This window comes from Candoia aspera, chromosome 2 (assembly GCF_035149785.1).
Source record: "Candoia aspera isolate rCanAsp1 chromosome 2, rCanAsp1.hap2, whole genome shotgun sequence".
Lineage (NCBI taxonomy): Eukaryota > Metazoa > Chordata > Lepidosauria > Squamata > Boidae > Candoia > Candoia aspera.
In genome coordinates, this window is record NC_086154.1 from 112267683 (window position 1) to 112282605 (window position 14923).

The 14923-nt window shown below is 39.4% G+C and overlaps 1 protein-coding gene across 5 annotated transcripts in view; it reads left to right on the forward strand.

Annotated features, from left to right (window-relative positions):
- The window catches only part of ABCC3 (ATP binding cassette subfamily C member 3), a 96222-nt gene that overhangs the window by 46588 nt on the left and 34711 nt on the right, over nt 1-14923 (forward strand). For 4 of the 5 annotated variants that reach the window (XR_010067195.1, XR_010067194.1, XM_063293222.1 and 1 more), the window contains exons 10-15: nt 1961-2122; nt 2918-3010; nt 5202-5405; nt 7228-7374; nt 8735-8822; nt 10977-11043. Coding sequence is in view for 3 of the 5 variants with exons in the window: in XM_063293222.1 (XP_063149292.1) it covers nt 1961-2122; nt 2918-3010; nt 5202-5405; nt 7228-7374; nt 8735-8822; nt 10977-11043 (761 nt within the window). In the remaining 2 variants the exon portion in view is untranslated. Of the gene's footprint in view, nt 1-1960; nt 2123-2917; nt 3011-5201; nt 5406-7227; nt 7375-8734; nt 8823-10976; nt 11044-14613; nt 14706-14923 lie in introns of those variants that run through there. The other variant, XM_063293224.1, reaches the window with a different exon arrangement.

Consider the following 14923-nt stretch of genomic DNA (forward strand, 5'->3'; position numbering starts at 1 on the left):
CCACTTTTTCATCCAGACTATGCATACATTCATCCATACTAATATATCTTACTAACACACACACACACACACAGGTATCTATCCATCCATGCATCCATCCGTCCATCTCAGATTGTACATATAGAAGTTAAGTGCATGTTTGTAATGAGATTTAACATTAGCACATATTCTAAATTGTGCTCATGTGTGCATGATGTTCTTAGTAGCCTTGCTACAGCTGCTTCTGAAAGCTTCATAAATGACTCTCCTTGGAGCCAAACTTATTATTCATATGTTTTGCATGTTCCCCATTCAATGATTCAGATGTTTTGCGTGTTCTCCAAGCCATCTGTATAACTAAGATTGTATTATAGATAAGTGGGCTTATGTTTGTGTATACAAATGAATGACTAAGGCAGGAGAGAAGCTGTTTTTTCATGATTATCCAGCAAACAGCTGCCAGATGGACCTTAAGCCACAATTCTGACTAGAGTGAGTGGGCTTATGTTTGTGTATTCAAATGAATAACTGGTGTGGGAGAGAACCCTTACTGTGAAAGACGTTTGCCAGATAGTTGTAAGCTACAGTTCACAGGCAGTGGATGCGCATATTTTGGGGATCAACAAGTAGAGCGATAATCTCATTGTGAAAGTCATCACAGTATCCTCAGATAAGAATATGATGCATTTGAAGCATTATCTTTATCGCTATTAGATTTATATCCTGTTTTTTTTTGTCAGATGCTCAAGGCAGCATATAGGGCACTCCTGCTCCAGTTTTATTGCACAATTACACCATGAGAGGTGATTTGGACTGAGTGAGAGTGACTAGCCAAAGTCATCTAGTGAGCTTTAGCAGCCAAAGGCAGACTGAAGCCCAAATCTCTCTGTCCTAATCCAGTATCTTCAGTGCTATGACATACTGTCCCTCATCTTTATGTACTACATCTCAGGAGTTCATGCAACAGCCCCATTTGGCAGACACTGTTCTTTTCATATAGCTGGGGAGGTAGAAAGAATTATTTCACCAGCAGTAGTACAGGTAATTAAGAGATTTTTAAGGGTGACCTAGATAAAACTGAAGAAAGTTTCCCACTGGATTGTGAATGGGAAATACATGTGCAAAACAGTGAAAAAATGTCTACCAATGTCCCTTTGTCATTTTGTAGGAAATGCACTTCTTCGTGGGTGAGAATAAAAAGATATGGTTAAAATCTTTTCCTAAATTATTTGTATTACAGGATTCTTTGTCGTGAAATACACTCTTTCTGAAAAGCAGAATAACAGATGAAACAGAGATTATAAATACCTTACTGATTGTTTACCAAGTAGGCCAAGTGCTTCTGATAGAAAATTCTGTTTTCTTTCTTATTCTTTTAATTCAAAACCTTTTAGCTAAGATACCCAGCTACATTCCAAAAAAAGTAATGGAATATGGCAAAGAGTAGGAAGGACCCATGTGGGAAAAATCCCTAAATTTGATTTGATTTACATTTATTTAAAAATAAAGTAGACAGTGAATATGATCATTCCCCAAGAATTTAATAATCTTCCCCTTTGTTACACTAAAAATTATAATATGTTGACAAATTCTGGAATGCTTCGAGGGCCACGACCAAGTTTTGGGGGACTGCCTTAGATTAATACAATGTAAGATTATGCTCATGCTGCAGAATAAATGCAATAAAGCTGAAAACATACTGAATCGCTATCCCTATCCCCTGACAGACAAACTATATGGAAGGTGTATAATGATAGAGTGACTGTGCTACAAAGGGTCAGCCTACTGCACAAGTTGGCAGGTCAATATAGTGAGAGAGCCAGATGCAAATCCCTGCATGGCCGTGAAGTTCACTGGATAAGCTTGGGCCAATGATTACTTCTCAAGATTAAACAGTGGAGGGGAGGACCATTTACAACGTCATGAGTTCTTTGGAAGAATAAGAGAATACATAAGTGAATTCTTCTCCCTGTCTTCCTAGTCTTTAGTCATCACCAACTCAGCAAAGCGCTCTTCCACAGTTGGAGAAATTGTCAATCTGATGTCAGTGGATGCCCAGAGATTCATGGACCTGACTACCTTCCTCAACATGCTGTGGTCTGCACCACTTCAAATATGCCTTGCTTTATACTTTCTCTGGCAGGTACAGAACCTCCTCTTGGATTTGTTGCTATATGGAACCTTTAAGTTAAATGGGTAAGGCTGACCCCACACTAGGGAAACTCTAGTTGAGGAAGTCATCTTGCAGATAACCTGTTGCTTCCAGCCAAATGCAAAGCATGTGTTTTTGAAACTCTCTGAATAATCAAGTAAATAACTGAGGATACGGAGACAACAGCCTACAGAGATTAGTAGCAATAGATTTAGACTTCAAGAGCCATAACTGGGATATGGAGGGTATGATGGTGGTAGTGAAAAGAGAGATGGTTTTAGGGATGGGTGGGGGGTGGAAACAAAGTTCTAGACAACAACTAAAAACACACCAGTACATGGCACCATTATAATCTCTGATTTACTCGCTACTGTAAAGGTGATCTCAAACAAAAAAACAACATCCTGGGTATATGTCTGTTCTGCTGTCATCTCTGTACAGTACCTTGCCTGCCACCAAAGGGTATATTTGTTGGTCATTATATTTTTAAAAGTAAAAACAGCAACGTGTTTGTGTCTAGAGTGCCAGCAAAAAGCAGCCAAGGACCCATTTTAAACAAGTGAATCAAAAGCACAAAGGTTTAATATCCCACTGTATTCTGCTCTGGCTATATTGTAGAGAAAAAAAGAAAATTGATTGTGAGAATGCAAGACTGTTCTTGACTCTTGCATCCCTTGTTGAAAATCTCCTGATGGTTTTAAACATACAGGTTTTAAGACTAATTCCACCATTTTTTTAAATGCAAGAGACCAGAATGATAATAGATGTATTTTACATTCTTTTAAGGCTTTAGGACCTTCTGTGCTGGCAGGAGTTGCTGTGATGGTTCTACTGATCCCATTTAATGCTGTGATTGCTATAAAAACCAGAGCATTCCAGGTAGGTAAATGTCTCTTAATGATCATTCCTAATGAAGTTCTGTCCCTGAATGAATCTCTTGCAAAGAAGAGGAAGAGGACGAAGAAGAAGAAGGCAGGAAGACAATTTCTCTCATACTGGTCAGTAGAGCCTTCATCATGGAGAGCTCATGCTTGCACCTGCTTTCATGCTTTTAGATCTCTTCCTTGTCTTTAACCTGTTGGTGGCTTTTCATTAGTCTACTAACTAATTCAGTTGCTCACTTCGTCTGGTATACTTAACTATGATCTTGATTATTTTCTGCTCTGTACACAGTTTGCTTGCCATTGCTTTCTTTCAGGATATTTTTCAACTTCCCAGTCTAGCCTATAGTCCTGGGATTTCCTGATGATTTGCATAATTTTTCAAGATCAGTTGAGGTTAAAATACAGTCTGAATGCAACAGAACCAATAGAACATTTCTATTTAGAAGCTGTATCTTCTTATCTGCAGCCTCCTGTGGCGCAGAGTGGTAGGCGGCAGTATTGCAACCCAAACTCTCCCCATGACCTGAGTTCGATCCCAGCGGAAGCTGGATTCTTGGATAGCCGGCTCAGGTCGACTCAGCCTTCCATCCTTCTGAGGTCTGTAAAATGAGTACCCAGCTTGCTGGGGAAGGTGACAACTGGGGAAGGCAATGGCAAACCACCCTGCTATAGTCTGCCAAGAAAACATCACAAAAGTGGCATCCACCCAAAGGGTCAGACATGACTCAGTGCTTACACAGGGGACCTTTCACCTTTCACCTTTTTACATCTTCTTGTAAGTGCCTGTTGACTTTAAATGATTAGCATATATCTGAAAAGGAGTAGAGGGGGAGTCAAGCAAACACCTCCATTGGGGCCATTTCATAAACTAGAATTGCTAAATTGGCCAGAGATAAACAATTCTACCCACCCAGACCACCTTTTCTGTGGGCACAATTGGATGCAGCCAGTGGTAACCACCTGGGTACACAAATGGTATAAAACATTTGGGATTGACAATGGAGGGATGATCTTATAAATAAAAGATAACTAAAAGCTTACTTTCAGTTAAACTGAATTTTCATTTTTAAAATAATTTTAAAATGTAAATGGTACATTTTTCTTGAATAATAATTTGATCAATAATAATTAAATTCTTTTTCTTTTTATCCTGCTTTTATTATTTTTATAAATAACTCAAGGCAGGGAACATACCTAATACTCCTTCCTCCTCCTCTTTTCCCCACAACAACAACAACCCTGTGAAGTGAGCTGGGCAGAGAGAGAGTGACTGGCCCAAGGTCACCCAGCCGGCTCTCATGCCTAAGGCGGGACTAGAAGTCACAGTATCCCGGTTTCTAACCTGCTGCCTTAACTGCTAGACCAAACTGACTCTCATATAAGCATGCCAATTTGCAAAGAGAATTCATACCTTTGGCAGTTATACTGAGTTAAAAAAAGTTATCTATGTCAGTGAAGGGGCAAGTCACTCTCTCTCAGCCCAACTCACCTCACAGGGCTGTTGTGGGGAAAATAGGAGAAGGAAGGAGTATTAGGTATGTTTGCCACCTTGAGTTATTTATAAAAATAATAAAGGCAGGATAAAAATTAATAAATTAATCAAATTTGATCATATCTTAAGTATTATTTATATTCTATATAATTTGTGATTTGTACTATTCTCTGGCAGATACATGAAACCGTATCGGTAACAAACTTCATTTAAATCATTGGTTGACATTACCTTTTTTTTTCTTGCTAACTTAAAGCTGAGCTTTAAATTGCTTTGAGTCAGTCTATCCTGCCAGGGATTGCAAAGCACATGAGATGCTCATTTACAGTATCAATAAAAAGAAATCTTAAGATCTTGTAGAGTAGTATAAAAAATTTTATACTGAAAAGGCTGAATAACTTACTGTTCCTGATCTACCAAGCTATGGTCCTCTCCTTTGACAGGTGTAAACTTTACTTCCTTTCCGTGTGCCCTGCCATCTATAGAAATATTTATTTTTCTGGAAACAAACACAGCTACTTCCAACACTATGCAAAAAGACCATCCATATATAAAACCAGAGGGGATATTTTCAAAATACCAGTTTCATCTTCAAGATTTTCTTTTGTCTGATTTTATGGAAATCTATATGTAAGAAGCACAGGACAAGTAGGTATAAAAGGCACTGGCTCATGATATTTTTAAATCCATTTAGGTAGAACAGATGCACTACAAAGATGCCCGCATTAAGCTAATGAATGAAATTCTAAGTGGTATAAAAGTACTCAAGCTCTACGCTTGGGAACCATCCTTTGCAGAAAAAGTGCTGGAGATTCGGAAGAATGAACTCCGGGTTTTGAAGAAATCTGCCTATTTAAATTCGATATCAACCTTTGCATGGGTCAGCGCACCATTTCTGGTAGGTCTTGAATGCCTTATATTAGAACAACTATTCTTGAGACTTCCAAGTACATGGAAGGTCAGTTTTAGAAAGGGTTGCTCAGATACTCTTCATGGAATGCAGGGAGTATTTGTAGATTGATTCCATCTTGCAAGTGACTGAGATTCTGAGCCATCTGAAAAATTGCAGTTGAACAGAAGTCAAGACAGCTGGACTTAAGTGGGTCTCTGACCAGAGCAACCTATCTTTTTGTTATCATAACTGAAATGTAATCCTCTATCTCAGGAGGGATAAGCAGAAAGAACATTGTCTGGCTAGCCTATTTCCTCTGCCAAATTCTGACACTGTTTCTAAGATAATCAAAATAAAATAACATTGTTAGTAGACCCCAGATACTGTATAATTATATGACAATGATAGCCAAGGTAATCCTGGGAAGCTCACAAGCAAAGATACACATTAATGTTTAAGAAATTTACAGTAGGAAGTGAAATAAATGAATTAGTAATCGGCAAAGTCTGCTTCTTGCAGCCAAATGCTCCCCAAAACCCATGCAGGACATGTACTGCCTTGTTTGCCCAGTTTTTTTCCCTTGAAGTTGAAGATCCGGGTCAGAAAGAAGCATTTGTTGTTTATTCGTTTAGTTGCTTCCGACTCTTTGTGACTTCATGGACCAGCCCAGGCCAGAGCTTCCTGTCGGTCGTCAACAACCCTAGCTCCCCCAGGGACGAGTCCGTCACCTCTAGAATATCATCCATCCACCTTGCCCTTGGTCGGCCCCTCTTCCTTTTGCCCTCCACTCTCCCTAGCATCAGCATCTTCTCCAGGGTGTCCTGTCTTCTCATTATGTGGCCAAAGTATTTCAGTTTTGCCTTGAATATCATTCCCTCAAGTGAAAGAAGCATATATATGTTTTAAACAAACTATTGGAAAGTTAACTAAATGCTAAAATATTTCTGAAGTTCAACTTTAATTTTATTCATAGGTTTTAAATTTAGCTGGCATAAATATTTTTTCAACTGTTACCTTTTTCATCTAAACGCTAAATTTGGTGACTAGCTTGCCACCAAATTTCAGCCACCAGCTGCATCAGCAATAATTTGGGGTGGCAAATGAGGAATTGTGCCCAGCTTGCTTTGCAGATATAAGTAGATACTGTAAACTAAGATTTCACTAAAGTTCCACCAACATAATTCAATGCCAAGCTTCTGTTTTGTGGGAGCTGACCATCCCAATTGCCTATTTTAAGTTTTGCTTATCTAGAGAGGAAACCTGTAACAGAGAAATCCTGCCTGGGCAAGCCATAACAATCCTGCCTCACCTTACTTTCTCCAGCTTCCTCATTTTTCTAAGTTGACAGCATTCAGTACTGAGGCAATATACAAGTGAAAATACAAGGAATAGCATGAAACCTGACAAAGGAAAGATGGGCCTTTCATGTCCATTGTTTTGAAAGCTCCAGCACTCCACAAATACATTTTCTGTTGGATCCCACTCCTAAGAGAACATGCAACTGTTCCTACCCCACTCCATAATGGTCTGGAACCCAGTCTATGTTCTGTGGCCTTTATAGAACATTGAGCGATTGCTATGATTTGCAACCTCAGAGTCTCAAATACAGAAACTGAATCTCTTTTATTGCAGAAGTATATAGTCTGTGTTTTCTGTGAAGTGACCCCATCTTACTTCCTTTATAACAGAGCAACCTAAGAAATAACCCAGACAGCTGTTTGTTCACCCAATACAGGCGGTTAATTTTAATTCTAAAGTTTCCAGTCTAAAAAATAAAATCTCAAAGCCATGAGTGTTGTTTAGCCAGTCTGTGCTTTCTGGTTTCCAGGTTGCCTTGACCACCTTTGCTGTCTATGTCACTGTGGACGAGGCTAATGTTCTTGATGCAGAGAAAGCCTTTGTGTCACTCTCCCTATTTAATCTCTTAAGGTTTCCACTCAACATGCTTCCTCAGGTCATTAGCAACATTGTTCAGGTAAGAATAGTGCCAGTACTTTATTTTTTTTTAAAGCTGCACTGAATGCAAAGAGGACTGTGGGACTGGCTATCTCAACCCCCATAAGTAGGATAGCGGCTGGTTTTATGTCTTGAGCATACCCAAATTCAACTCCTATTACAGTTCTTACTTTCTACAGAGCTGCTGTTAGCAACCTTTCAGAAAACTTAGGTATGTAATATGCTTACAGATTGTTAACTGGAGTGTGTTACTTAGAGAGTGTCACCTCAGTTTCACAAATAACGCAACCACTAAGTTTCTTTCTGGACCTAATTCAGAGTGCTAATTTTAACTTGGAAAGCTGATCTTTTCAGTAGCTTACTTGTCACATTAAGAACTTCTCAGAGATTTTGCTGTGTGACCTGTTCCAGCTAATAAACGACAGGCAGCCACCTATAACAAGGTCTTTACATCTGTGGCCCCTCCCTAGAATACGTGACTCACCTCCTCTTTGCTTTCCTTTTGGAAGCTGGGTATTGCAATAGTGTTGTGGAAAACTTGGAAGTCTATGGGGACTCTGGTGTAGGGGTTTTTTATTGTTGGTGTTCATTATTTGGGGGTGGGGAAGTATCTGCTGATTTCAATATGGTTATTTTGCTGACATTGAAATTTATGTATCCCATATCTGATTGTCTTTTAGCCAGCTAAGATATTTAAAGGAAAGTTGAAAGCAAATGTTATTTCACAAATACAAAATAGGGATGAGAATCCAGTTTTACACCAACAGAACCTAATAGCTGAGGGAAGTTTAATTGGCCCCTCTGCTTTCTTCCTTTGTGCTTTATTTTCCTTTTTATTTCAGTTAAGTTCACTTGTGTTGCTGGAATTCAGCTGAAACAGAAAAGGATTGCAGGAGGGATCTGATTTTCTCCAGATCTGATGGAGAAATTTGCAAATTGTTCTAAAATCAGGCACGCATACATCGAGCCCCTGCCACATGAATGTGCCACTGTAGTGTGTCTTGTTTAGGCTGGATCTAGTCTGGATATTTTCCAGATATTTTCTGTTGAACTGAGATGAATTAAGACGCCCATTGCACCAGCAAACTCCATGTGTTAAATTTATAAGCTGACTTTCTATCAGGGGTTCAAAGCTATGTACACATTCCCTTCTCCAATTTTGATGGTGGCTGGTCCAGAATCATCTAGTGAGCTTCCATGGCTGAGGCTGGACTTGAACCTGGGTCTCCCCAGGCCTAGTCTAATAAGTTCATCAGCCTAACAGTTTGAGACATAGACTAAGAACCATCATGACCATGAGCTGCTGTTTTCCCCTTGGGAAGATTCTCCAAATATCCCATCTCATATTAAAACAGTGAGTTTTCCCATGTATTCCCCAGACAAATGTTTCTCTGCAAAGGATTCAACACTTCTTGTCACATGATGAACTTGATCCAAACTGCGTGGAAACCAAGTCAATCACTCCAGGTAACACTCTGCTTTGGTTGACATAGAAGCCTGGAGGGTGAAGTGGGCTTTGTTTATATGGGGAATCTAGTTTGTAACATCTAAAGGTTACACAGAGAACCCTTAACACAAGCTGACAGATGCATGAGGATTGCAATTCCCATAATTTACAATCAGCATGGCCATGCTACTGGACATTCTGGTGTGGGAGTTCTCCTCCTATCCAGAGTGCCAGGTTGAGGGAGGCTTTCATAAAGGAATGCTTTTCTGATAAAATGTGCTGAGTTCTAAGATACAGTATGCTTCATAGGTACATGGAAAGGTTTCAGCACCTAGTGAGAATTTAGGTCAGCTCATCTATCATATCCTCAAGGCAGAATCTGCAGTCGACACAAAAATACTTTTAGTGAAATCAATTGACATTTTTAGCTTTAAACTGAGAACATTGCTCCTTGGGTAGTTTAAAAATATAATAACTAAATAAACCCACAGTTTAGGCCTTGTGCGTAGATACTTCTCATTTACAGGTATGGTAAAGTAGGAAATAAACTGTTCATTTTGCTTGCCAAACGTTCTTGTGCTTCAGGCACGCTTGATATCTTTAAACTTTTACACTTTCTTTCTGTACACTCAAAGACTGATTACATTGCCAGAACTATTTCTAACAGAATAAGAGTAATGGGACATGCAGCCTTTTCTCATAAGATATATAGACTTCTATAACAACTAATCCTATGGTTGGATAAATTATATGTTTGGAGTTAATAGGGAGTTTATTTCATGCATGTTTCTGAAATCTTAATTGTTCCATCTCTGTTGAATATTGATATCAAGATAAGCCATAATTTAGTGTCACACGAAGGAATCTGACCTTTCCTGTGCTCATGACTCACTCCTCCCCTTCTCCAGTTCTGCTGCTGGAAGGAGATGGAATCTTGTGAAACTATTCATAGTCTGAAGCTGGCGTGTTTCAAAGAAGCAGTAGTTAAGATTAATAACTTTTTTTGGAGTTGGATGAGATGACAATCCCATAGATTAATAAAAATGAAGTGAAAGTTTCAGGGAGGAATGGGTAGAAAGGTGTGAATAAGTTGAGGGTTGGGGAAGTCCAGGGTCATTCCTGTTTTGATAAACCCTTTGATAAACCCCTGGCTTTACTGTGACCTTGGAACATGTGGCGGCTGTCACCAGGTACGTTTCTGCCCAGTGTATTCTGAATTCAGTGAACTAAAAAAAGAAGCCAAAATGAGAAAGGAGGTTTCAAGGTAGCCGGAATGCTTATGGCCATCTGGAAAAGCCACCAGGCCCAGTTAGATGTGCAGGCAGACGCCAGGATATCTAGCATCCTTTTCTGGTATCTAGCTTCCTTGGCATGGGTCTGAACAAAAGAAGTAGAAGTGAAGAAAGGCTTACTCTCATAGCTCCACAAATGAAGCCTGTATCTTTCTCTGTCTAACTTGAAAGCTGCCTTTTGATCCCTGGTGACTTTTCCTTGGTCTTTTTTGAGAGGCTTTTCCATTTGCAGGAAAAGGGGGAGAAGTGTTGAGTGTCATCTCCAGAGAGCAGCCATGACTGGCTGATCAACAAGTCTGAGTTTTAGTAATTGTTACTGGATAAATATTTAAGCTAAGGCTGCTGGACGTCCCTTCTGTTAAAGCATTTCTCCCTACCCCATAAACAGGCTGCGGAGAGCAACTGGAAGAGGCTATAGAAGCCTCTGTTATTCTGTCAGGCCAGCAGCTTTCCAAAATGTACTTTCTGTGTTTATGTTGATCTGACTTGTGATCTGAAGTCACATTATGACTTGTGGCTACTTACATGACAGGACATTGCGTAAAGAGCTGGGGGGGGGGAGAGTAAACTTTTCATAGCAGTTCCTCAAATCTCACCAGCAAATACATCCAATCAGTCTACGACTACTTTTATATTAAACATCTATAATCTTTACAGTATATTCCCATGCATGTCTATTCTGAAACAAATCATACCTCCTTCCACCAGCATGTATGCATGGGAATCTTCCCAGATGTTGCTCTCCAGATGTTGATGGACTTGTTGACTTTGGGTGATGGAAGTTGGACTTCAACATATCTGGAAGGCCCCATATTGGGAAAAGCTGATGCATGGAATTGCAGCTTCATTTTTTTCCCTTATGTTTTGTTGTTGTGTTTATAGGATATGCTGTTACCATAAGGCATGGAACATTCAGCTGGGCGAAGGATCTTGACCCAGCTCTGAAGGAGTAAGGAAACTTTCCTCAATTGTATTTGTTGATATTTTCTGGCACCTTGTCTCTCTGGGAGTGAGCAGCTTTTGCAGTTTTTAATTGTTATTTGAAAGGCCCTCCTATTTATATTTTTAATTTGGAAAGGATCGCTTGTGTAAGTGGAAGTTAGTCCCAAACTTTGCAGAGTTTCTACTGTTTTTCATCCCAATGATTTAATTCCTGAATGGTTACTGAGTTAAAAGCAGTATCTTTAAATGTCACTAAACAGCTCATTGTTTCTCTTACACAAATGCCAGAACATGTGACATAATTCTCAGTGAACTGCGGTTGTGATTTTACAAAATGGACATGTCTTGAACATTTTTGTTGTGCCCCCTCCCATTCTTTTTTAAGAGAATACATACTTTACAATGTTGGCTCTATCATTTGAATAGATTGTCTCAGGCCAAAATGGATTCTCAATGTTTTCTGCAGTTTCTGTCCCTTTCATGGATGGCAATGGTTTTGTATATTCATCAGTTCTAGGGGAAAATTCTAGATGCTCATTGTGAACAACAGTGATGTTAGGAGCCAATCTGTGGCTTGCTGCTTCAGTTCAATCCCATGCCTTGATGGTTTATGCACTGGGTGGCAATCCTCAAGTAGCAAATTTACTACCAGTTCTTAAGGCTTCTCTTGCTCAATTCATATCTAGGATCAAACCAACTTATCCTCATGGAGCTGTCAGAAGATTCAGGCATTTACACTCTCTACACAGTCCATATACACTCAGAGGTCTGTTTCGTGTACTAATTCTGACTGTGTAGGCATAAAAGAATAGGCACCAAATGTATGCAATCCACTAAAGAGATTTCACTCTACTGCATACAAGATATTACAGTAAAGCAGTGGTAAATCAGCTAAACAAATCCAGCACTGCTAGGTTTTTCTCCTCCCATGAAAGCAAAGGTATGAGGATAAATAAGAGCAAGGTGTAAAGTCAGCCTGATAACTTCTCCGTGAGTTTGAGATGAAGAACGCCAGCAAACAACAAGTGAAAGGTGTGAGCCGAAGTCTAATGGAGGTCTCCACTCCTGTGTCTGGGTTTTAGGGGTTCTTTTATGCTCGAGGTCCAGGTTCTTTCTTTAAATTCTTTCCTTTTTGATTAGTCCAAGTCCAGAGCATCTGATTTTTGGCTTTCCTGTTTCAAATAACCTTTTTCTTCTCTCTGGATTTGAAGTGTCCTTGATCAGATCTGATAACTTTCTCACCCAGCAGCATGTAGTTACATCAATTTTCTTATCCGGCAATAAATCAGAGGTGCCTGTTATGTTGCCCAGGGCACCTCTGATTTATTGCCTGTGCCTCCATAAATATCTCAGCCTGCTTTTGCAATTAATTAGGCCAGTGTCTCAGAGTATTCTCTCACAAAGCTCTTATTCCAGTACATAGTGATTACTACAGTTATACCATTATGTCTACTATATTTGCTATAGTATTCTTAATTGAAATCTAATTTCTTAACAGTATATGCAGAGTATATGCTGCACTGATGAATTGTAAGGACAGAAGAAAAATTAGATCTTAAAAGTTAAAAAACAAATAGGGTGGGAGTTGGTGCTAGCTCACAGGATCTACCAGGAGATGCTGGACACAGTAGGGGATCATTTGCATCTTCCTGGTGCATTCTGGGAAGAGCACAGAAGTCACCATGAGCAGCAGAAGAGCTGGATTTCCTCTGACCAGCTCATGCCAAGTCTACTTGCTTTCCCCCCCTTCCTATACAGCTTATAGGAGACATATAGACATGGGGTTCTGGTGATCACCTACAAAAAATGTGCCAAATTTGCCTCTGAGGAATCTAATACAAACATGAGTGAGCTATAGAAGACTCCCATAGTTGAAGCTCTATCACCTGATCCAAGTGGAAGTGATCCATCACCAGTCACAAAGAGAAAGAAAAGAAAGGTTGTGATTCTAGGTAATACTCTTTTCTCTTGGATGGCACAGAAGCTTCCCATTTATTGTCCAGTTTTTTCACCTCAATGTATATGCTACCTCCCAGCTGCCCAAATCCAGGATGTAACAAAAAGACTGAAAATGCTTATCAGACCTGCTGATCACAGGCCCTTCCTATTCATCCGTGTTGGCACAAATCACTGCAAGGCATATCATGAGTGACTTCAAGACTTTGGGAAAGTGGTTGAAGATCTTGAGGCCCAGGTGATATTCTCATCAGTACTTCTCATTGAAGGCAAAAGTTGAAAAGAGAGAAGAAAATTAAGTGAACTCCTGGTTGCGACATTGGTACAAGTAACAGTGGCCTGGGATTTTCAGTAATGGTACACATGTCAGGGAGGAGCGGTTGTTTTGCATGACTTGCAGAGATGGAATTTGTCTCACTAAGGAGTAAAGGTACATCTTTGGACAATGGCTGGCTACCCTGGTCAGGAGCACTTTAAAGTAGAATATAAGGAGGTGGGAATCACAAGACCATTAGTGGGTAACCAGTTGGTGAGTAATGGATTGAATACAGCAATAAAGTGAAATATTTTGGGAATTACAAGGGTAGCCAAGAAGCAAAATAAATATAAGTGTAAAGGAAAGGAAGACTGAACACAGAAAATTTAACCCATTATCTTAAATATCTGTACAGTAATACAAAAGTATGGATAAAAAGCAAAATGAGCTGGATGGCATGAGGCACAAAGACAAGTATGGTATAATAGAGATGAATCCTACCAGTGGGACATTGGATTTGATAGATAGATCTTGCTTAAGAAGAACAGAGAGGAAGTGTATAGCCTTCTGTATCCTAAATGAATTTGCCTATACAAATTATACAAGTGTTGAAAGGACAAATGAACAGAATGGATATATTAGTAGGAGTCTAGTGCAGACCACCAAACCAGTCAGAAGAGGTAGGTGAAGATTAATTAAAGCAGATGACTGAAACCCCCCAAACCTTGAAGTAATTGTGGGGGGGTTCAACTACCTAAACATCTGTTGGAAGACTAATTCTGCCGAACACAAGATGTCACATAAATTCTTGAAATGGGTTGGTGACGATTTCCTTTTTCTAAAGGATAAGCTGGCTGACAAGGGATATGATACCTTGGATTCAGTGCTTACTAACAAGGAGGAGTTGACTGAAGATGTAAAAGTGAAGAGAACTGTGGGGACAAGTAACTATACATTGTTTAGAGTACTTGATTCTAACAGAAATCTTGGTTTTAAAAAATGTCAAAACACAAACCAAGGATTTTAGAGAGTCTGATTTTAATAACAAAGCAAAATAATAAGGAAAATGTCATGGGAAGAAAACCATAAAGATGTAGTAGTTTTCTTGGACTTCTTCAAAAGGAAATTAAGAATAGTCACAAACACTACCAGTGAGGAAGAAAACTAGGAGATCTCTGAAGTAGCCAATGTAGTTGAAAAGGTAACTTGTGAAGAAGATGAGGTTAAAGAGGGTATTTATTGGAAAAGGAAGGAAGGGCTAATAACCAAGGAAGTCTGCAGAATTTCAGCCCAGAAATAATCAGAATTAGGTATGGATGTAAAAGACAGAAAATGAGATTGATGAGCTATTTACCAAATTTGCAGATGACACAAAATTGGGAGATGTGTCCAAGACTCAAGGTGACAGAATAGGATTACAATCAAATCTGATCAGAAGAGTAGGCTGAGAAGAACAAAAGGTCCTTTGGACAAAGAGAAATGTAAGGTATCATATCTAGTGAGGAAAAATATAGGATACACATGCAAGAAAGGTGAAAGGGCTCAGCAGCCATACTTACAGGGTTGTTCTATCTGCTGTGGTTGAGAGCCTCCATGAACCTCCATGAGAACCTTCATGAAATTTAGACTTTTGCTGGCAGGGTAGAAGTTGGAAAGGGCAACCTTTTCATCTCTT